We start from the raw sequence: 21,732 nt of genomic DNA, 5'->3' as shown, positions 1-21,732 counted from the left end.
ACGAGTAAAAAAAATGTTTTACATAAATGTTAAAGGCACGGTTTAAAATTAAATACCCATTGCATTTTGAAGTTATTTATTACATGTTCTTACAAGCTAATATCTTCTTAAAGAATTCTCATAATTGGCCATAAGCCTTAGAACAGAAAACACAAGAATTCTCGTGATCCATCCACAATGTGTTAATAGAAAAATGATTAATGATAAGTTCTGTCATTCAATAATTAAATACAGCAATTCTCGGAAAAGCCCATTTGAATCATCTACATGCAAAGACAAATGTTAATTCTAAGTATGGTAATTTTTTTCTGGTTAAACTTATCTTTTTGGAGAGACAAACTGAAGTATGTGCAGATCAGATAACATGACGTCAGGGGTTCCCTCCAAGGTGATGGGTAGGAGTGACTGTGCGGTGAAACAAGCAAGCCCACAGACAGATGGACATTGAGGGTGGATAATCAGTACATGGGGCTTATTGTGCCAGCCTCTTTGCTTTTGAATGTTTAAAATTTTTCATTATAAAAAGTAGTAAACATAACAAATAAGCACAAATAGAAAATGGAAAAATAATGAAGAAGGTAGTCTGAAAAAACATCTTTTTACTACTTACTTTTTAAATTTTTTATTGTTGAAAGTATTACATATGTCCCCTTTTTCCCCCCTTTACTACTTACCTTTAAATGTAGACCCAACTTTGAATCAGCAAGTATACTAGTATATGTTGTAAAGACTTCAGGGAATGCACTGTGACTTGTATTAAAAGACACAGATGAATCAATCTAAAGGAGAGGAAATAAAAATATGATACATTACTATATCATGTCTCTAATTTCCTTAACACAGTTTTTAAATGTTTTAATTTCAGAAATGACCCATAAATGTGTTCCTTGGCTTCAATAATATGTCAGCAATTCTTGTTCTAAAATACTTTAAAACTATCTGATAAGACAATGCATGGAAAGGCACACCAAAAACATAATGTATAAGAAATCATAATGAAGTAAGATAATAAAAGTATAACATGTAAGATATTCACCAATTGTCCAGTTAAAACATTTTTATCAAACTTCCATCAAATTTTTAAAAATACAAATTGGAGTCCAAAACAGCAAACACAATTGTATTTTTAAGGTCTCTCAAAATACCTGCAGAATTTTTGCCAGTAAGGTCAGCACTGCCATTTTACTTTCAGGAGCAGAATCTTTGGCCCACCACAAATCACACCTCTTCCAGTTTTGTAGAATTACAGTCACAAGTTTCAGTCCTTGGTCTTTCTGACTGGCCCGATCCCTGAAGCTCTGATCTAACATTCCATTTAAAACGGTGCTCACCTAAAACAATTGTGTGGTGATTGAAGACAAATTCTTAACATTAAGACCGACATATATAACAAAATTTACTTTCATTTCAAAGCTATTCTTGGAAAATAATGATGTTAATTTTATAATAGCTGTTCACTTCACAACTCTTCAAATTTGAGAACAGGGCTTTAACATATAAATTTTCCCATAAAAGTATAAGGTGTCTCATTTACGAAATCATGTTCACACGGCTATTTCCTATTTCTTAGGGGCATTCTCGATGGGCAGAGAAGTAGCTTTCTTCTGTCACCATCACCACCACATGTGCACATGCACATGTACACTCCCATCCACACACCTGCACATGAGTACACATGCACACAGGATTGCATGTACACATTTCCTTTCCATCACCTTTTCAACAGTGTTTTCTTTTTGGCTGGGAAAATATTCAATATTTCTATCATTATGACAATGTAAACATTTTCACAGATGATCAAGTCATATACTATCAATACTTTTCCTTTCTTGCACATTTTGATGTCACTGAAGTTAACACTTGCTTACTTTCTTTGCTGTTTTCCATGTGCCTACCATTATTCGTCATCAAATTCTCTCAATTCAATCTCCACAGGACAGTTAAGCGTATCAAGAAGCCCATCAGGTCATCTGGGTGCCAGCGCTCGCTCCGGAAATGCTGGTGACCACTGCCCTCTGGGTCTCACTACGAGGCCCTCTGGGAGGCCCGTGAGTTCTCTGTGTTCAGGCCAACTTCCCAGATCCAACATCCTCCTCTTTCTTGGCTGATGCCTTGCTTAGAGAAGTCCTTCCTCCAGCAGCTCCCTGGAGAGAAGCGCACAGAAAATGCATTCCTTGGAGAAATGGCACATCTGAGATGTGCACTTGACTTTCACACATAACTGATAATCTGGCGGATTCAGAACTCCATGTTGGAAATCTTCTCTCCTGAATTGCAAGGGAAATTTGGCACACAGTCTTCCAGCGTCCACTTTGCTGCTACAAAGATAAAAGCAACCCAATTTCTTGATCCTTTCTTTTAATGTAATCAGGCTTTCTTCCGTAGTCACGTGTCAGGATCTTTCCTAACAGTGAAACCCCAGGGTGCTGAGTTTTCAGAAACATGCAGCTGTTTTCACACACTGTGCTGGACACTCAATGGCCTTCTTCCACTGAAACTCAAGGTCTTCATTTCTGGGACATTCTCTTCAGCTGTGGAAGCCTTCTTCCCTCTGAGGCAGGGCCCTGCTGCTAGACCTTGTACATTGATCCCAAGTTTCCTCATCTTTCTCTCCTGTTTTCTGTTTTGTCTTTTTTCCTCTACTCTTTGTGAGAATTCCTGAGTTTTATCTTCCAACCCCATTTTATTTTTAATTTCTGATGCTTATGCTTAATTCTCCCTAATTTTGTTTGTTCTCTGATGTTTCTTTTCAGTAGTAAGTCTTGTTCCATGGATACACTATCTTCTCTCATCTTTCTGAAGATTATTTTTCTTTTTACATTTCCGTCTCACTAAATAGTCTCTGCTTCAAGTGTCTTGTTCCTTGCCTGTCCCTTTTAGAATCCCCTTCCTCGGATACTTGGTATTATTTTGCTGTTGGTACATATCAAGGAATTGATCAGAAACACTATCCAGTCAGTGGGCAGGGCTCACTGGCCATGATGGTCACTGGAAATTGGTCTGGCTGGGCAGTGATTATATATAGTATCTTTGTTTTCTCTAATCTTGTTAAAATATTCTGATATCCTGCCTGAGAGTATAGTCCTAGAAGACTATTCTGGAAGCCAAACTGGGGGGAAACACCTCAGCCCTAAAGACCAGAAACGGACCCCTTTCTGAGTTCTGCAGCACAACTGGCTGCCCATCTTTGCAATGTATGGTAGGTCACACTGCAGCTTTCTTGGACTCCGAAGTCTGTTAACGACAACGTGTGCTTTTGCCTTCCAGCTTCCAAAGTGTTGTCACTCTTGTCCTTTTTCCTTTCCTCTGTGTCCTTTAACATTGTACTTTTTTTTTTAACCCTGTTTCTATCATTTTAGGGGTATTAGAGGTGGCGGTAAAGGCATATGATTTTTATCCATCATCATCAACAGAAGTCTGAATAGTTTAAAAGCTCAAATTGTTATATTTTCTGAGTGTTTTGAGTCTACTATAATTTTATTTCTAACTTTAAAAAATACAAATCCCTAGTGCAATCTATCACAAAATATTCCCCTAAAATAGATAATAAGCACTGTTTGGAACAAAAGCTTAACTCAGTAGGGAATTATACACTCTCCCCTTAAAATGGTCACTCTAACAGTGAACAGTACCTGGTTGTCTGCAGACCAGGTTAAATTTCAAAATTGTGTAAGTTTAGCAAACCAGAGTCAACTGGATATGAAGTACTGGTCTCCAAAGGTTCAATGCGAGAGGACAAAGTGGGCTACAGCAGGAACGTGCAGGAAATGATCCCTGAATGAACAAGACCAAAGAGGGGCTGGAGGAGAAACAGAGGCAGGCTTGGCCTCAGGACAGGCTTATGAGCTCCAATGCCAAATCCTGACAAAGAGTCATGATCCTACATAGCTGTGCCTTATAAAAGTAGGCCTAGAGAGATTGGGAGGGAAAAAATCAATGTTTCAACACCCATTATTAACTATTCATTAAGGGGTTTTTTTCCTTTGGTTTTGTTGTTAAGGATTGGCAAGAGCTTTAAACCTTCCAGGAAGAAATCTTGTTTTGTTTTTAATAATATATTTCAGGAATGCAAACAATATATAAGAAAATATACTTTACTTAAAGTAAAATTTCATTACCATTTTGGGATTATCCACAGATGATTTCATAAGCTCCAGTACAGCAAGATCTAAATTTTTCAACAATTCCGTGTTGACTGTGTCTGAGAACAAGCTGTAAAAATACTCTCCGTGGTAGAAGCTGACGATGTTCCTCTGGGACCCTCCTGAGGCTGGCATGGACAGCTCTGCCGTGTCCAGGAGAAGCCTCACCAGGCACTCCCACTGAGAAGATAAGGGAAGGGCGATGACAGCAATGCACATCTTAAATGTTACAGAAAGACTCCTTGGGTAGCTATTAACTTTGAAAGTGGAAAATCGCACAAGAGCCTGGTATTTAAAGGCCAGGGTTCAAATTTGAATTAGATACATTTCAGTGAGTCTCTACTTTCTAAGTTTCAATTTGGGAAAGAGATCTTCCCTGACTCATGTTTCTCCCAAATCTCTAGACATCTTACTGTTGCTTTGAGGGGAGAGTCTAGTAAAGGAGTATTTTTAGACAAAGCATGTAATTTGTTTACATGGAGTAGACAAAGGAGCAGAGGCTTCTACTGCACAATGAGTGGATGCCCAGTGCTGGCTGCAGGTCTCCTCTGCAGCAGAGGCTGAGGCCAGCCCTGCAGTTCCCACAGAAGGAAGACATCTGTGTGTGGTGACTCTAAGTTATCCTCGGGGGCTCTCCCAAGTCAGCCATCTGAAGAATTACCAAGGAGGGGGGAAGGAGGGGTCACTGTGCCAACACAGTTCAGCTGTATAGTCACAAAATGTTCTCTGCCTAAAGTCCTTTTGGGAACAAAGAGGGATAGACAAAACTTTAATTTAAAAGAATGCTGTTCTATTTCTTTCATTAAAAAAAAAAAACACACACACCAGAAAACCTTCTAGAAAGTCAGCTCATGTAAATTGATTAAAGTACTTGTGCAGCTAAGAACTTATCCAACAAATTCCTGCTTTTAAAGACACAATGCATGTGAGTTACATATTCACATTATTAGGATAGCATAGCATGTAGCGGTTTTTCCTACCAATCCTCCAAAAGCAAAGGCCAACTCCAGAAGTCCACTGGCCAATCGCTTACAACTGGGGTCAAGTGAAGGGAGGCACTGTCGTTCGTGTCCAGGAGCGATGCTTTTATAAACCAGGGAAAGAAGTTTTGTGCCGATATAATGATGCTGATCTACAGACTAAAATAAAATCAACAACAAAATATTAAAAACACATGATTTCACACCTTTTGTTAATTAAAAATTCCATGTTAACTAACAATGACAACTGCCTTCCAACTGTAAGGAAACGTTTCACTCAACTTTGCTTTCTACGCCGTTTTTCACTGCCGTTGCCTAGCCACTAAGGCACAGTAGCAGTTAGTCCCTAAAGTTCTTTAGAAGGCTGCTGGAAGTATTCAAATAGCCTTTGTTCTATTTTCATTTGATATTAATTTTCATATTTACTTGTATATTTATATTCCTGGTAACATCTACAGGTCTGGAGCAAGTATTTCTATAATTCCCATTTCAGCACCCATAAAGGATGTTCAAAAAAAATATAAATAAATCGACTAGTTAGCTCATTGAAGTTAAGATACATGTAAAAACAAAATGTGATTACCTGAGATGGCAATACATCATGCAACACCCCAGCTCGATGAAGATGTTTACAAGTTGACACGAAAGAGGACAACTTGGCCCTGTCCACATAAGCATCAGGGCCATACAGGTCAATGCCACAGAGCTCCTCAAAGCTGGCCAAATGAGAAAAGCAAAAAGAAAAGCACATGAGAGCCCATCTCATTAAATTATTAGGATTACATTTATAACAGAATGCGCACATTACTGAAAAATGTGCGCATTCTGTTATAAATGTATTAACTAACTAAATACCCAGCACTCAAATACCTTACACAGCTCTGGAAAACAAGCATGGCTAACACAAACCAAGGGGCCCGTGCACTAAGCCAGCCACGGAAATCAACAAAGGCTAAGCCACATGCAAGGCTTGCGTATCAAGGGGCAGGGAAGGCATTTGCTAAATAGATGATTTTCAAACAACTGATGAGATCCTCTGCACCCAACACCCCATTGACGAGATCCTTCACTTGAAGAAATGGAGCTAGAGCTGACCGGCACACAGCTCCAGAGCATGGTGCAATCTTTAAGTCCCCCACAATCCTGACCCTGAGCATGACTCGAATGCCCACACGCTCCACGGCATGGTGCAACCTTAAACTCCCAACCCTGACCCTGAGCATGACCCGCTGCCCACCTCTGTGCTGTTATTTTTTCCTTGAGGTTCCTCTCTAGAATGTCTTTGTATGGAGACTTCTTTAGTGCTTTCATCAGGTTCACACAAACATCAGGAAGGTGATTCATAATGTGGACATCACTGATATTGAAACCTACGCTCGAGGGCTCACATAAGGTTTTCACCAAGAGTTTCATAAGGCTTGTGTTACATAAATACTTTTCAAGAAGCTGTAAAAGACAAATTTGAATAAGAACACATCTATTAGTCAGAATTAGATTTTCACTACAGTGTAAGGTCCATGAAGTTGGGAAATTCTGCCTGGATAGGGCAAGGGTTGGCAAACATTCTCTGTAAAGGATTGGACAATAAATGTGTTTAACTTTATGCGCCATACAGTCTGCTGCAGCTACTTAAATGCCATTAAGTGTGAAAGCCACCATGAACAATATGTGAACAAATGAACCTGGATGTGTTCCAATAAAACCTTCTTTGTAAAAAAATTTTATTGACTTTAGAGAGAGATGAGAGAGATAGATCAACTTGTTGTTCTACTTATTCATGCATTCTTTGGTGCTTCCTGTATGTGCCCTGACCAGGGACTGAACTCACAACCTTGGCATATTGGACAATGCTCTAATCAACTGAGCTACCTGGCCAGGGTTAAAGCCTTCTTTACAAGAGCAAGTAGCAGGTGGTATCTGGCCTAGGGCCCATAGTTTCCCAGCCACTGAGTCAGGTCAATGCTATATCTGCAGGACAGAACCAAGCATACAGTAGGTACTTAGTATATATTAACTAGATGGACTGACTGGACTTTGCTTATATAATAAGCCTGACAGATACATTTATAAATATTTGCTAATTTATGTTTCCTAAGGTAGATATTTGATTGTAGTATGAAAATGCAATCCTATATAATAAAAGGCTAATATGCAAATTGTCCCCTCGTGAGTTCGACAGCTCGCTATGACGTGTGCTGATCACCAGGGGGCGGAGTGGAACAAAGGAAGGCCCCACTCGGCCCTGATCACCAGCCAGGCCTAGGGACCCTACCTATGCATGAATTTCATGCACCAGGCCTCTAGTATCTAATAAAAATTCAGAAAAACTTGTATTTTCTTCATACAATGAGTATCTGAAGTATGTGCAGTTTTATTATTTTCAAAAAGAGGTAACTCCTACCGCAATGAAAAGTCCTCAGACAGCCCAAACCACTTCTAATAGGCACTTTATATGTATTTTTCCAGTGCCAAGTGTTGTCCTCAATAGAGCAGCAGGACTGACCCTACCTTCCAGCCTTCTGGGTAGATTCTGAGCAGTGTTGTAGTAAATTCCATAATCCGAACGACAATTGTGCATTTGCTGTAATTATATCTTTCTTCCTCTTGTGGGCTGAGTCTGTTATCTGTTATCCCAGGGCCAAAGCGCTTCATAGCTGCCATAGTATCATGCATAGCAATGTTTTCTAAAAAGAAAGCCACTGCTTTCCAAAGTGAAGACTGTGTTTCAGTACCTAGAAAAAATTGCATTGAAATATCAACATTTATTTTCTCTAACTCCGAAGAGATTAATGTGAAACCTCTTCTTTAAATATAGTCATGATGTAGTCAAAATTCAAAGGTAAAAGAAGACGTTCAAGAAAAGCTGAATAAAATGGCACTCATTTTCCTCTCATTTCAGAATTTCAGAATTAAGACCACCCAAACAGAATTCAACTTTAAACTCAGAGTAAGAACACATCTACTGAAGATTAGGTCTTGCTTTTCAAACACTAGTTGTGGGAATATAAATACGATCTTTTTGAAGGTCAATATGGCAAATCATACCAAAAGCTTTAAAAAAATGTATATGCCAATTTCTGTTAAATGTTCAGAGACTCATATGATTTGATCAAGCACTGAAATTTCATTCTAGTGAAAGAGTTGCAAGCTATGTTTATAGGGATGTTCATTGTAGCACTGTTCTTAATAACAGAAAATAGAAACAACCTAAATGTCCTTCAAAGGGGTGACAGAGAGACCAATTATGGCAATCATCTTCAAACAGGTGTACTATAGAATCAATTTCAGATCAACCAAATGAACTTTTTCACAAAACTCATCTATCTGAAAATATGATTGTGTTTGTGCTCCTTACTCATCTCCACCCCTTTCATAATTGCCCTTCTCCTGCTTAACAAAAGAAACACAGTCCTAGCTGGTTGCTCAGTGGTTAGAGTGTTGGCCTGTGGACTAAAGGATCTCAGGTTTTATTCCAGTGAAAGGCATGTACCTTGGTTGCAGGCTCGATCCCCAGCGCTACTCAGGGCACATGCGGGAGGCAACCAATGTCGCTCTCACATCAATGTTTCTCTCTCTGTCTCTCCCCCTCTCTCTAAAAATCAAAGGAAAAAATATCTTTGGGTGAGGATGAAAAAAAAAAAAAAAGGAAGGAAGGAAGGAAGGAAGGAAGGAAGGGAAGGAAGGAAGGAAGGGAGGGAGGGAGGGAGGGAGGGAGAAAAGAAGGAAGATACACTTTTTTCCTCTCCTCAAATTTACTGTAGACCTTTGGAGCCCCAAAGAGACAATCCATACTAATAAAAGGGTAATATGCTAATTAGACTGGGAGACCTTCCAGGAGACCTTCCGGACAAAGCCATGGTGGCAGGGCTGAGGCAGAGGTGGTTAGGGGCGATCAGGCCAGGAGGGGAGGGCAGTAAGGGGTGATCAGGCCGGCAGGGGGGGGCAGTTGGGGGCAAGCAGGCTGGCAGGGGGGGCAGTTAGGGGTAATCAGGCCAGCAGGGGGACAGTTGGGAGCGATAAGGCCAGCAGGGAGGGCAGTTGGGGGCAAGTAGGCCAGCAGGGGGAGCAGTTGGAGGCAATCATGCCGGCAAGAGGGGGCAGTTAGGGGTGAGAAGGCCGGCGGGGGGGCAGTTGGTGATGAGCAAGCCGGCAGGGGGGACAGTTGGGGGCGATCAGACCAGCAGGGGAGCAGTTGGGGGCAAGCAGGCCGGCATGGGGGCGTAGTTGGGGGCGATCATGCTGGCAAGGGGGGACAGTTGGTGGCGAGAAGGCCGGCGGGGGGGGGGGGGCAGTTGGGGGCGAGCAGGCCAGCAGGCAGAGTGGTTAGGGGCGATCAGCAGGCTGGCAGGTGAGCAGTTAGGAGCCAGCGGTGTCGGATTGTGAGAGGGATGTATGACTGCTGGTTTAGGCCCGATCCCCGATGGGCCCCCGATTGGAGAGGGTGCAGGCCAGGCTGAGGGACACACACCCCCCTGCCCCCATGCATGAATTTCATGCATCGGGCCACTAGTCCTATATAATAAAGATATAATATGCAAATGGTCATTACGCCGTGAAGCGTAACAACTAACCATGAAACAACTGGATCACAGATCAGCAGGAAGGTGGGGCAGCAAGCTACAAGCAGAGAGCTACAGGAGGGGGCAGGGCAGCAAGCTATGGGGGGGCAGGGAGGTGGAGGGAGTTACAGGAGGGCGGGGCAGCAGAGAGCTACAGGAGGGCAGCAGCGAGCTACTGGCCACAAGTGGGAGGTGGAGAACTACAGGAGGGGGCAGGGCAGCAAGCTATGAGGGAGGCGGAGCAGGGGAGCTACAGGAGGGCGGGGCAGCAGGCGGAGAGCTACTGGACGGCGGCAGCGAGCTACTGGCGCACGGATTCGTGCGCAGGGCTACTAGTTTAAAATAGTGATACAGGTGTTGAAAGAATAAGTAACGGTAATGACCGAGTGACAAATCCTTTTCTAAGTCTAATGGTTTCCAATTCTTGTTTTCATAAAGTTTAAGGAAAATAAATTATACTGTCAAATCATTAAAAAATAATTTTGATGACAGGTCACTATGTATTCAAAGTGAGAGAAAATACATTAAGAATTACATTCTCAAATACCAACTATTCCTGACTACACAGACTATGAGCTATGACACATTCCAACCACAGATATGTTAAATGTAGGAACAAAGTCTATTTTAGAATTATTCAAATATGGCACTTGTTTATTGTGAACAAGTTGTTTTAGTACTAAAATCTAAACAAACAAAAAATATTATTCTAACCATATAATCTTGCTTTTTATATATAATAATTATAAAAATGTTTATTATGTTTATGTTGTGGTGGTATGAGTATAATGCGCCCTAATAACAAATGTACTGGTAATGATAACTCAACACAGAAGAAACCTTTATATAAACACACCCTTTGTTTCAAAGACATAGGTAGAATTATACATGAAAATATAAGCATAAAAGCATAATACTTTAAGATAAAAAAAATGTAAGAAGAATGAAATAGTAATAATACAGGGATTCTGCAAAATTTCCAGTAAAGAAACTGTATTTTAAAGCTGATGATGTTGACTATAAAACTCCTAGTTCCATTGAGTACACTGTTAAGTTTCTTTTTAAAAAAACAAATTACAGTAAAGCACATATAATCATCCATTAACTAAAAAATGAAAATTTTAAAAATATATATTAAAAGTTTAAAAAAGTAAACACTAAACTGTTAAAATGTTTATCATTAGGAAATGTGATTAGGAAAGAGGTTTTGCATATTTTTATGCCTTTTTTCCTTGCTCAAACTTTCAAAATGAGGATATATGAGAGTTCTTAAAACAATATATTTAAGGTACTATTGGCATCTGCACAGCTACTATTGCTATTTTCAAAGTTTCATAACTTTTTGACCTATCACTTTGAGAATCTCATGCTAGAATCACACAGAATCTCATGCTAAAGAATCAGACTTCCGCCGAAACTGGTTTGGCTCAGTGGATAGAGCATCGGCCTGCGGACTCAAGGGTCCCAGGTTCGATTCCGGTCAAGGGCATGTACCTTGGTTGCGGGCACATCCCCAGTAGGGGGTGTGCAAGAGGCAGCTGATCGATGTTTCTAACTCTCTATCCCTCTCTCTTCCTCTCTGTAAAAAAATCAATAAAACATATTAAAAAAAAGAAGAAGAAGAAGAATCAGACTTCCCCAGAATGGTATAAGATCTGTTTCCTTGAACCCTCGCATGTATGCATTTCACGTCCATTAAACACTCCCCACTCTGCCTGCTTCTACCATCCTCAGAAGGAAAATAACCGGGTTCCTCTCTCCTAAATTCCCAAATATGAACTTTACCTCTGACAAAATTAAAGAGAGAATGGTAGTTCCCTTAGTCAGCCACCACCATCTCTAGAGTAATTCTCCACCTAAATTAAAAATCATTTAAATAACAGAACATGTTCTGAGTGGCACGCCTGAGGTTCTCTTGAGAGGATTTAAGTGAAATCTCCGAAGACCAACATATGCTGCTCAGAGAACCAGGAAGCAGAGAACACGCCTTCAAGCCAATCGTCAGCTCCAAGTGCTCTGTCCTTGGAGAGACGTACCTCCCCACAGCCAGCTCCTGCCCTGACAGGTCCTATTAAGTCACAAAAGGATGGAGCCTGCCCACCTTCTTCTACCTCTCTGTAAACAATAAAAATGCTTACAGAATATAAATAAGAAAAGCAAAGACGCATCATACAGAAGCATGAACACGATCTTAAAGTCTCAAATCAGGAAGAAACCTTTTAGTGTACAATCTGGAAACAAAAACCTCAAAAGGTGATTTTTATAAAAGGGTCAAGAACCTACGGGCAGGGCAAAAAGAACAGGTTTTTGTAGCTTCGGTGGTGGCATCTATACTCACACCCTCATTGTGAGATTAAGTAAGAATGCAGGTAAAGCTTTGTACAGTACTAAGTAAATGGTATGTTATCACTGTTATTATTCTGTGACAGCAGCAAACTGTCTAATCAAAAAGCCCACTGAGCCTTTCCCAGAAAGACTCCCGGCAGAACTGAACAACACTAGCTTAGGGGTAAGTTCCACCTACCCAGGACCTCGGATGCCTCCAAGGTTCTCTCTTCAATGAAGGTGTTGTAGCACTCCAGCGCCGCCAGCAGCATGTCCATCCACTGCAGGGCCGCTCTGAGGCTGAACGGCCCTTGCACGTCGAAGAGGGTTGGCTGAGCGAGGATGCCTGACTGCTGACCGCAGCCGCCTCCTCCCCCCTCAAATGTGTTTATGAGGAAGGAAGCATCTTTTTTCTTGATAACGTCTTTCAGCCATAAAGAAGGAGATGTGTTGCCTTAAAAAAGAAACAAAATTAAACGCACATATAAATAACTACCACATAATTAAAATTATTTCATCTAATCACTGTTCCTAATTAGAAATAGCATCCCCCGATAATAAAAAAAATGAAAATAAGTCTTTCAAGTTAAAAAATGTAATCAGAACAGAACAAGACTGGCACTACACAATATTTCAAGTATAGCTTTCCATTAAAATCCCACTTAAACTACATATCCGAACAGCAAAATTTCACAGGGATCCAGGGTCATCTTTTTTTTTTTTCTACTATAGTACTCACAACTTGTTTCACTATAATTACTGCCAGGAAGCATTTCCTCCAAAAGCCATTCTTCCCTGTTTCTTTAAACATTATAAAAAGAGTTGGACACCATTTTAATAGCTTTAAACTTTATGCCTTTTCTTTTGCCCTTTTTCTTTAATATTATTATTCCTTTTTAATAGAATAATTTAAGGAATAGACACACAAGAATACTGTGATTCTTATATTCCTATCTTGGTTGTGATACCTCTCAGCTTTAGGGACCTGGCCTCTCATGTCTGAGTTTACTTAACCTTAAATAAGAATCTTAACAGTATCTACCTCTGAGGTTATCACAAAGATTAAATGAATTAAAGTAGTTAATATTTTTTAAAGTGCTTAGAATAGAGTCTGCCATACAGTAAGTATTGTATTTGTTAAATAAGACACAAATGATCTGCTTGATAAAAGATATTTTTCTTTTAAGTATTAATCATTCCTAAATTAAAGAAAAAAATAAAATTATATTTTATATTCTCTCATATGAAAGGCTCTGAAAGGTCAAGTCATTTTGAGTCTAATGACATTCGTGAAGAATCCAAAACAGTAATGTAATTCTGATGTATTCAGAGAAACAGTTTTTCTTTTGTGTCAAAAAATACCTATCACAAGTTGTATAAGTAAAAGATTAATATCATGTTTTCAGGTTTTGCTTTAGAAAGAAGTATTAAACCATTCTATTATTTTCACTAAGAAAAGACAGAAAATAAAACTAGAATAATGAGTGAAAATAAGATATTTAAATTTTACATCAAGTGCTAGCTAAAAGTGACAAAAATTATAGAAATAAAGGACACAAAAAGCAGACCTAAGAGAAAGACGACAAGAGAACATGAGAAAAGAGAGACAAGCTGAGGAAAATAGGAAAGCACATTTGGAGAGTGTGGAACCTTCCCAGCTCTCTTCCTTCGTCACTGTCCTCCTCAGGACAGTGGCTGTCTGTCACACTGGCTTCCTTTGTCACTGTCCTCCTCAGGACAGTGGCTGTCCGTCACGCTGGCTTCCTGTGTCACTGTCCTCCTCAGGACAGTGGTTGTCTGTCACGCTGGCTTCCTTTGTCACTGTCCTCCTCAGGACAGTGGCTGTCTGTCACACTGGCTTCCTTTGTCACTGTCCTCCTCAGGACAGTGGTTGTCCGTCACACTGGCTTCCTGTGTCACTGTCCTCCTCAGGACAGTGGTTGTCCGTCACACTGGCTTCCTGTGTCACTGTCCTCCTCAGGACAGTGGTTGTCTGTCACACTGGCTTCCTTTGTCACTGTCCTCCTCAGGACAGTGGCTGTCCGTCACACTGGCTTCCTGTGTCACTGTCCTCCTCAGGACAGTGGCTGTCCGTCACACTGGCTTCCTGTGTCACTGTCCTCCTCAGGACAGTGGCTGTCCGTCACGCTGGCTTCCTGTGTCACTGTCCTCCTCAGGACAGTGGTTGTCTGTCACGCTGGCTTCCTTTGTCACTGTCCTCCTCAGGACAGTGGCTGTCCGTCACACTGGCTTCCTGTGTCACTGTCCTCCTCAGGACAGTGGCTGTCCGTCACACTGGCTTCCTGTGTCACTGTCCTCCTCAGGACAGTGGTTGTCCGTCACACTGGCTTCCTGTGTCACTGTCCTCCTCAGGACAGTGGTTGTCCGTCACACTGGCTTCCTGTGTCACTGTCCTCCTCAGGACAGTGGTTGTCTGTCACACTCGCTTCCTGTGTCACTGTCCTCCTCAGGACAGTGGTTGTCTGTCACACTGGCTTCCTTTGTCACTGTCCTCCTCAGGACAGTGGCTGTCCGTCACACTGGCTTCCTGTGTCACTGTCCTCCTCAGGACAGTGGCTGTCCGTCACACTGGCTTCCTGTGTCACTGTCCTCCTCAGGACAGTGGCTGTCCGTCACGCTGGCTTCCTGTGTAACATGCTCCCATCACTGAGTCTCAGCATTCAGAAGCTCCTGACACAGCTCACAGGAACATACCTGCACCTGTTACTATGTTCCCCTGATCTGGGTGTTGATGTGTCCAGCACCCCCACTCATGGTGCTGGACCTCAGGACACAGGACCTGATCTAAAGAGATGCCTAACACTGTCCCTTAAAAACCAATCGGGGAAAAGATAGAGGAGAGAGAGGCACATGCACCATGGGAGAAGACTTTAGAGGTAAGTCAAGGAATGTTTATTAATTTTATAAAAACCGTATTTTGGCAGCAGGGCAAGGTTCACATACTTTGCATCCTTAGTTTAACAAACACAATTCTAAGAGGTGGAGCTCATTTATTTCATTGAAAATATATGCCGTCCCTATTAGAGGAAATTGAACAGAACAGCAACAGAAATGTCTGGGATCAGTCAAGTTGTCATCACTAGAAATCATGTGGGCCAGAGGGAGCCAAACACCCAAATATGAAGTAGGGTTTGCCAACGAGTAGTTCTACCTGTGTAATATCTGGGCCTCAGTTTCCTTTAAAAATAATGAACACATGCCTACCGCTCTACCCATCCACTCTTCACTGCCGTTTTAGGATTGGCATAAGAATAACTTAACATTTAAAACCAACTTTAACTAAAAGCTGTAAGCAAATATGAAATAACCTGAGGCCCAGTGCATGAAATTCATGCATGGGGGAAGTGAGGGGGGTCCCTCAGCCCATCCTGCACCTTCTCCAATCTGGGACCCCTTGAGGAATGTTTGACTGGCAGTTTAGGCTGATCCTACTGGACATCCCTCTCACAATCCAGGATTGCTGGCTCCCAACTGCTCACCTGCCTCTGCCTGATTGCTCCTAACCGCTTCTGCCTGTCAGCCTGATCACCCCTAACCACTCCCCTGTCAGCATGATCAACGCCTAACGGCTCCCTGGCCGGCCCGATTGCCCCTAACAGCCCTCCCCTGCCGGCCTGGTCACCCCCAACTGCCCTCCCCTGCTGGCCTGGTCACCCCTAACTGCCCTCCCCTGCAGGCCTGGGTTCCCCCCTCAAATGCCCTCCCCTGCAGGCCTGGTTCCCCCCAACTGCCCTCCGCTGCTTGCCTGGTCTCCCCCAATGGCCCTCCTCTGCTGGCCTGGTCACCCCTAACTGCCCTCCCCTGAAGGCCTGGGTCCCCACCCCCCCAACTGCCCTCCTCTGCCGGCTTGGTCATTCCCAACTGCCCTTCCCTGCAGGCCTGGTCCCCCCCAACTGCCCTCCCCTGCTGTCCTGGTCCTCCCCAACTGCCCTCCCCTGCAGGTCTGGTTCCCCCCAACTGCCCTCCACTGCTTGCCTGGTCTCCCCCAATGGCCCTCCTCTGCTGGCCTGGTCACCCCTAACTGCCCTCCCCTGAAGGCCTGGGTCCCCACCCCTCCAACTGCCCTCCTCTGCCGGCTTGGTCATTCCCAACTGCCCTCCCCTGCAGGCCTGGTCCCCCCCAACTGCCCTCCCCTGCTGTCCTGGTCCTCCCCAACTGCCCTCCCCTGCAGGTCTGGTCCCCGCCAACTGCCCTCCACTGCTTGCCTGGTCTCCCCCAATGGCCCTCCTCTGCTGGCCTGGTCACGCTAACTCCCCTCCCTGCTGGCCTGATCACTACAACTGCCCTCCCCTGCAGGCCTGGTCCCTCCCAACTCTCTTCCCCTGCAGGCCTGTCCCTCCAACTGTCCTCCCCTGCAGTTCTGGTCCCCCCCCAACTGCCCTCCCCTGCTGACCTGGGTCCCCCCCAAATGCCCTCCATTGCTGGCCTGGTCTCCCCCAACTGCCCTCCTCTGCAGGCCTGGTCACCCCCAACTGCCCTCCTCTGCTGGCCTGGTCACCCCCAACTGCCCTCCTCTGCCAGCCTGATCACCCCTAACTGCCCACAACTGCCCTCCCCTGCCAGCCATCTTGTGGCGGCCATCTTGTGTCCATAGGGGGGCAGCAATGTTTGACCACATGGAGGCAGCCATCTTGTGACTTGGAGTGATGGTCAATTTGCATATTACTCTTTTATTAGATAGGATAATATTCTCTAAATTAAAAATATAAACATACATTTCTACAATATAAATAAAATTATAGTATGTATATTATATCTATGCCACATAATATATAGTATGAATACAATTATAATATACAGTATACAAAATATAGTATATGACATTATACTATACTTAATAATATAAAAAAATATAGAATCCGTCTAAGCTTCAGAATTACATGAATTTTTACCTCTTCACCCATGAAGAAGAAGCCCTAAAGTAGTACTCCACCCCATTTTCTAAAGACAACTGCCTATTATGATTCGCAGTGCACCGTCGTTAATTATCTTACGTGTGTCAGTACAGTTTACTGGTTTAGTACATTCATTATTGAAAAGCAGAGGTTCACTTCTTTCCTTTATCACGATGATCTGAGATCATTCAGACTTAGGAGACTAAAAGTTTCTTACTAATTACATACTGAAATAAAACAACTACATTATTTCATTAACATTAATATGACTTTTAAATCTTAATTGATACCATGTTAACAGCTGCAATGGTAATCCAACTCTATTTCTTTTAAATGGGATAGAAAAGCAAAAATGTAGTGAAATAAAAAAGATGCTGGAGAATTCTAAATGTACTTCCTCTGTACCATTTGACTAACATCAAAATAGCATTTTTTCTTTCCTTCTCTAAAACTTTGAGAAATGTACACACATAATTTATCATTTGTCATACAATTATCTGTAATGATTAGTAAACATACTTAATGTTATATTTATTAGAAACATATTATTTGTTACATTCATCTAAACAATGGAAAGAATACATTTTAAATAAGTACACAACTCTAAACTACTGGTAAAGCAAAACCCAACATTTATAGGGCATAAAGAGCACCATACCTGGCAATAAAGGAACAAATTTATAAAACAGTTCTATGGATTTGTGTCGACATTCAGTCTGGGGCCTCCCACAGTTGGCGAAAAGCCACTGGACCACATCCAATAAGCACACTGATGCCGCAGGTGGAAATCCTCTGTATGGAGACAGCACAAGGTACATGATACATAACCCAATATTTAGCATTTAAATGACCCACAAGTCTAGGCGTCAAAACTCAAATTTGCCACACTGATACCTGTAGAAATCTCATCAAAAGACATTCAATTTCTTTTTAATGTATTATCATTAGAATACAGTAAAAATGACACATTAAATAGTCCCTAAATGCTGCTTGCCTCTCCTCCCTCTCCCCACCCACCCCCCAGAGAGAAATTACAAAACATTTCTTAAAAAAACAGCACCAAGTATTTTTATGTTTCCTGTACACTGCACTTGAAAACAAAAGAGCATTTAAGATCTAAAGCAATGCTCCTCAAATTGTGGTCCCTGGACCAAGCTGCCTCAAAATTACCTGTAAATGTGGCAGAAATGCAAATTCTTGGCCCCACCTCAGACCTACTGAAACAGATTCTGAGGTCAGGGTCCAGTGACCTGAGTTTTAACTAAACCTCCAACTAATACTGATGCATGCTCAAGCTTGAGAACCCATGGTTTAACGAGATATAAGTTAATGGTGGAATGTGGAAGAATAAATTTTAAAACAGAGGACATATTAGTATCCAGTCTACATGGGTCAATGCTTTTACAGAGCAGCAGCCATCAGCAGACACCAGAGTTCCCTACACAGGGGCTAATGCATGGCACACCCCATACTGTCTGAGAATGAGGCCTGCTGGGATGGAAATGAGAGCAAAGACTAGAAACCACTCAAAAACCCAGCTTTGGCTGTGAGCAACTTCATCTCATAAGTCTATAATTCCATGTCTGTCAAAATCCTACTATTTCAATATTTCAGTTCTTATATTTCAAATTTACTCTAAAATAGTTCATGCATAGTCTAGGTAAATAATTCCACATCAAATTGGTATTCAAATTAGTGCAGGTAAAATAAACTGTTACAAAACGAATTTTCAAATTATATCCACTGTCCCAACCGAGATCAAATTAATACCTTAAGCCAAGCAATTTCAAACATAAAGCTTTTCAATGTCTTTGGAAAACTGACTCTTCATACTTCCACACATTCCTTGTTTAGAAAACTAATTCTGGCCTGGCAGGTGTGGCTCAGTGGTTGAGTGTCAACCTATGAACCAGGAGGTCACGGTTCGATTACTGGTCAGGGCATATGCTTGGGTTGTGGGCTTGATCCCCAGTGTGGGGCATGCAGAGGAGGCAGCCAATCAATGATTCTCTCATCATTGATGTTTCTCTCTCTCTCCCTCTCTTTTCCTTGCTGAAATCAAGAAAAACTTTTTTTTTTTAATCTAATTCTGCATATTTCCACACTATCCTCCCAAATCCTCTTTCATTAACTGAGAATTAGTTTTATGTTGGGGGAAAAAATGAAAAAATGAAGGAATATCACCTACCGTGGGCAACGTCGTTTTTTTGCTTCGTTTAAAGAAACGTGCTTCTTTTCAATGATACGCCTCAGGTGATCAATGGCATCATGACACTGTTGAAGTGTACCTGTTCTCAATTAAAAAGACATATTTCCAAAGAAGATATATGCCGGTTATTAATAAAAAATTAGCATCATAGATTTATTGATGTAGTTTTTAATTAGAGGTAAATTTACAAGAGTTAGTATCTTTTCACCCCTCAGAATTTAAACTTTAAATAAATGATTTACATTGTATGTCCAAAACCAAAACCCATATTTAAGAATGCAAGATGATAGCCCTAGCTCAGTGGACGGCAAACCACGGCTCGCGAGCCACATGCGGCTCTTTGGCCCTTGAGTGTGGCTCTGCCACAAAATAACACGTGCGGGTGTGCACGTACAGTGCGACTGAAACTTCGTGGCCCATGCGCAGAAGTCGGTTTTCGGCCTGGGCGAGTCTATTTTGAAGAAGTGGTTCTAACACCGAGCCACACTCAAGGGGCCAAAGCCGCATGTGGCTCGCGAGCCGCGGTTTGCCAACCACTGTCTTAGTCTGTTTGGCTCAGTGGATAGAGTGTCGGCCTGCAGACCAAAGAGTCCCAGGTTCGATTCTGATCAAGGGCATGTATCTCAGTTGCAGGATCCTCCCCAGCCAGGGCCCTGGTCAGGGCATGTGCAGGAGGCAACCAATCAATATGTTTCTCTCACATCAGTATTTCTCTCTGTCTTTCCTTCTCTGTCTACTAAATCAATGGAAAAATATCCTCGGGTGAGGATAAAAAAAAAGAAAAAAGAAAAAAGAAGAATGCAAGATAGTTATGGAGCACACTCACACATATAGCAATACCACACCTATTTAGAAACTGCCCCACCAGCCCTTCGGCCAAACAAAGCACAGCCTCATGCAACGGATTTGAGATGGAAGAGACTTTGGATGTATTATAAACCCACATAAGACACAAGAGCCTGTGCATCTCAATTTAAGGCTTTTATTTAAAGGGCATAATTTGACCTCTCCTTCTTCTTACGTAGGTTAAACTATATTATAGCTTAATAATATGACTACTATAGAAGAACAGAACTAAAATAGTAAAATGGTTATTTGGGAAAAGAGCCTTACAGAACTTCTTTTAACCTGTGTCCAAAAAAAAGTTTCCTTTCTGTACTTTTTAAATACGGCAGTATTTTTTAAATAGTAGTTTCACTTGCCGAAAAAAATAACGTAAGATATAAAGATAAACAAAGCAATAGTACACTAAATTTTAAGCATTTTTGCCCATAGCAGGCTATCAACATGAAGGATAATAGAGCTCAACCTGTCTTAAAAAAATAAACAGAAACCAAAATCTGGATAGATGAAAGAGAAATTCTGCCACCATGCAGCTATGGGACCTACATCAGCTGCTTATATTCTCTGGGCACCTGAGCCCTGACTAGTGTGGAAACAAATGGGGAAATCTCTAACAAGTCTTCCAGCTCCAACATTCCATGATGTTCCTAACAGCTTCTGTCCAGAATTTAACCATAAAGGCTATCATTTATTATTCCCTTAGCTACTTTAGCCTATTCCTGACTTTTTTATTTCTTAATTACAGTCAAAAGAGCTTTATCACAATCTTGTAGTGAGACTTATGTTCTACTTTCTAAGTTATCATTAGTGAGCTCAGGAACACTGACCACATCTCAGTGGTTTTCACATCCAGCTTTCTTTACATTGTACAATCAATATACTTTCACATTTTGTGTCGTCATAGCAACTGGTTGGCTTCATTGAACTCACAATAAAATTGTCCCACCTGTCCTGCAGGATATCTGACCAATCAAGGGTCAACCTCAGTGGCCACCAGGGGTACATGGTGAGTCTTAGAGAAGGAGGGCATGGCAAACTCTTTTACAAATTGGAAGTGAGGCACCGGAGGGGTATATATCCCCTTCACATGTATCACCCTAAATGGGACACATGAGAAAAGCATACCACTCTGTGACAGAAGCAGCTGAGGCTTAATCCCTGAGTGAAAAAAGCTCTTAAGAATTGTAAGGCAAACAGAATTGGCATGCACAGAGAAGCTCGGATAAGACCTACCTAAGGATTTCTCATCCGTATGTGCTAAGGCCAGACTTTCCATATATGTAACCAAGGATTCAAACACAAACTGTTCTACCAGGGACTCTTCTTCCCTGTAAAATAAAGAATACGATCTTCACATAAGGAAACAATAAAGCAGAAATGATGAGGACAATAACTAATGTTACTAAACAATACATACATTAATTAAATTTATTCTTAAAAATGGCTCATATGTTTTACAATATAAAACAACCTTTCGAGAGAAACCAACATGGCGGCATAGATAAACACCTAAACTGCTGCCTCACACAACAATTTCAAAACTGCAACTAAAAGACAAAACGGACATCATCCAGAACCACAGGAAGGCTGGCTGAGTGGAAATTCTACAACTAGAAGGAAAGAGAAAAGCACACTGAGACTCAGAGGAGCTGCGGAAGGCAGAGGTACCGAGGCAAGCGCGGAGAGTGCTGGCAACTGAGTACGTAGCAAGCTTTCTCAATTGGGCTTTCTCAACTGGGAGGGAGACAAAAGCTCCTT

At 41.9% G+C, this 21,732-nt stretch overlaps 1 protein-coding gene across 2 annotated transcripts in view; it reads right to left on the bottom strand.

The window, feature by feature from the left end:
* PRKDC (protein kinase, DNA-activated, catalytic subunit) overlaps positions 1 to 21,732 on the bottom strand; it is a 191,540-nt gene that overhangs the window by 122,172 nt on the left and 47,636 nt on the right. For both annotated transcript variants that reach the window (XM_054708417.1, XM_054708418.1), the window contains exons 28-38: positions 21,208 to 21,302; positions 19,111 to 19,210; positions 17,581 to 17,714; positions 12,206 to 12,460; positions 7,631 to 7,854; positions 6,360 to 6,568; positions 5,706 to 5,838; positions 5,123 to 5,281; positions 4,119 to 4,322; positions 1,146 to 1,331; positions 675 to 779 (exon numbers count right to left, since the gene is read on the bottom strand). In XM_054708417.1, the coding sequence (XP_054564392.1) occupies positions 675 to 779; positions 1,146 to 1,331; positions 4,119 to 4,322; positions 5,123 to 5,281; positions 5,706 to 5,838; positions 6,360 to 6,568; positions 7,631 to 7,854; positions 12,206 to 12,460; positions 17,581 to 17,714; positions 19,111 to 19,210; positions 21,208 to 21,302 (1,804 nt within the window). The remainder of the gene's footprint in view (positions 1 to 674; positions 780 to 1,145; positions 1,332 to 4,118; positions 4,323 to 5,122; positions 5,282 to 5,705; positions 5,839 to 6,359; positions 6,569 to 7,630; positions 7,855 to 12,205; positions 12,461 to 17,580; positions 17,715 to 19,110; positions 19,211 to 21,207; positions 21,303 to 21,732) is intronic.

This window comes from Eptesicus fuscus, chromosome 19 (genome assembly GCF_027574615.1).
Source record: "Eptesicus fuscus isolate TK198812 chromosome 19, DD_ASM_mEF_20220401, whole genome shotgun sequence".
NCBI classification, from domain to species: domain Eukaryota; kingdom Metazoa; phylum Chordata; class Mammalia; order Chiroptera; family Vespertilionidae; genus Eptesicus; species Eptesicus fuscus.
The sequence above is the reverse complement of the archived record's forward strand: the minus strand, read 5'-3'. Positions and strand labels throughout refer to the sequence as shown.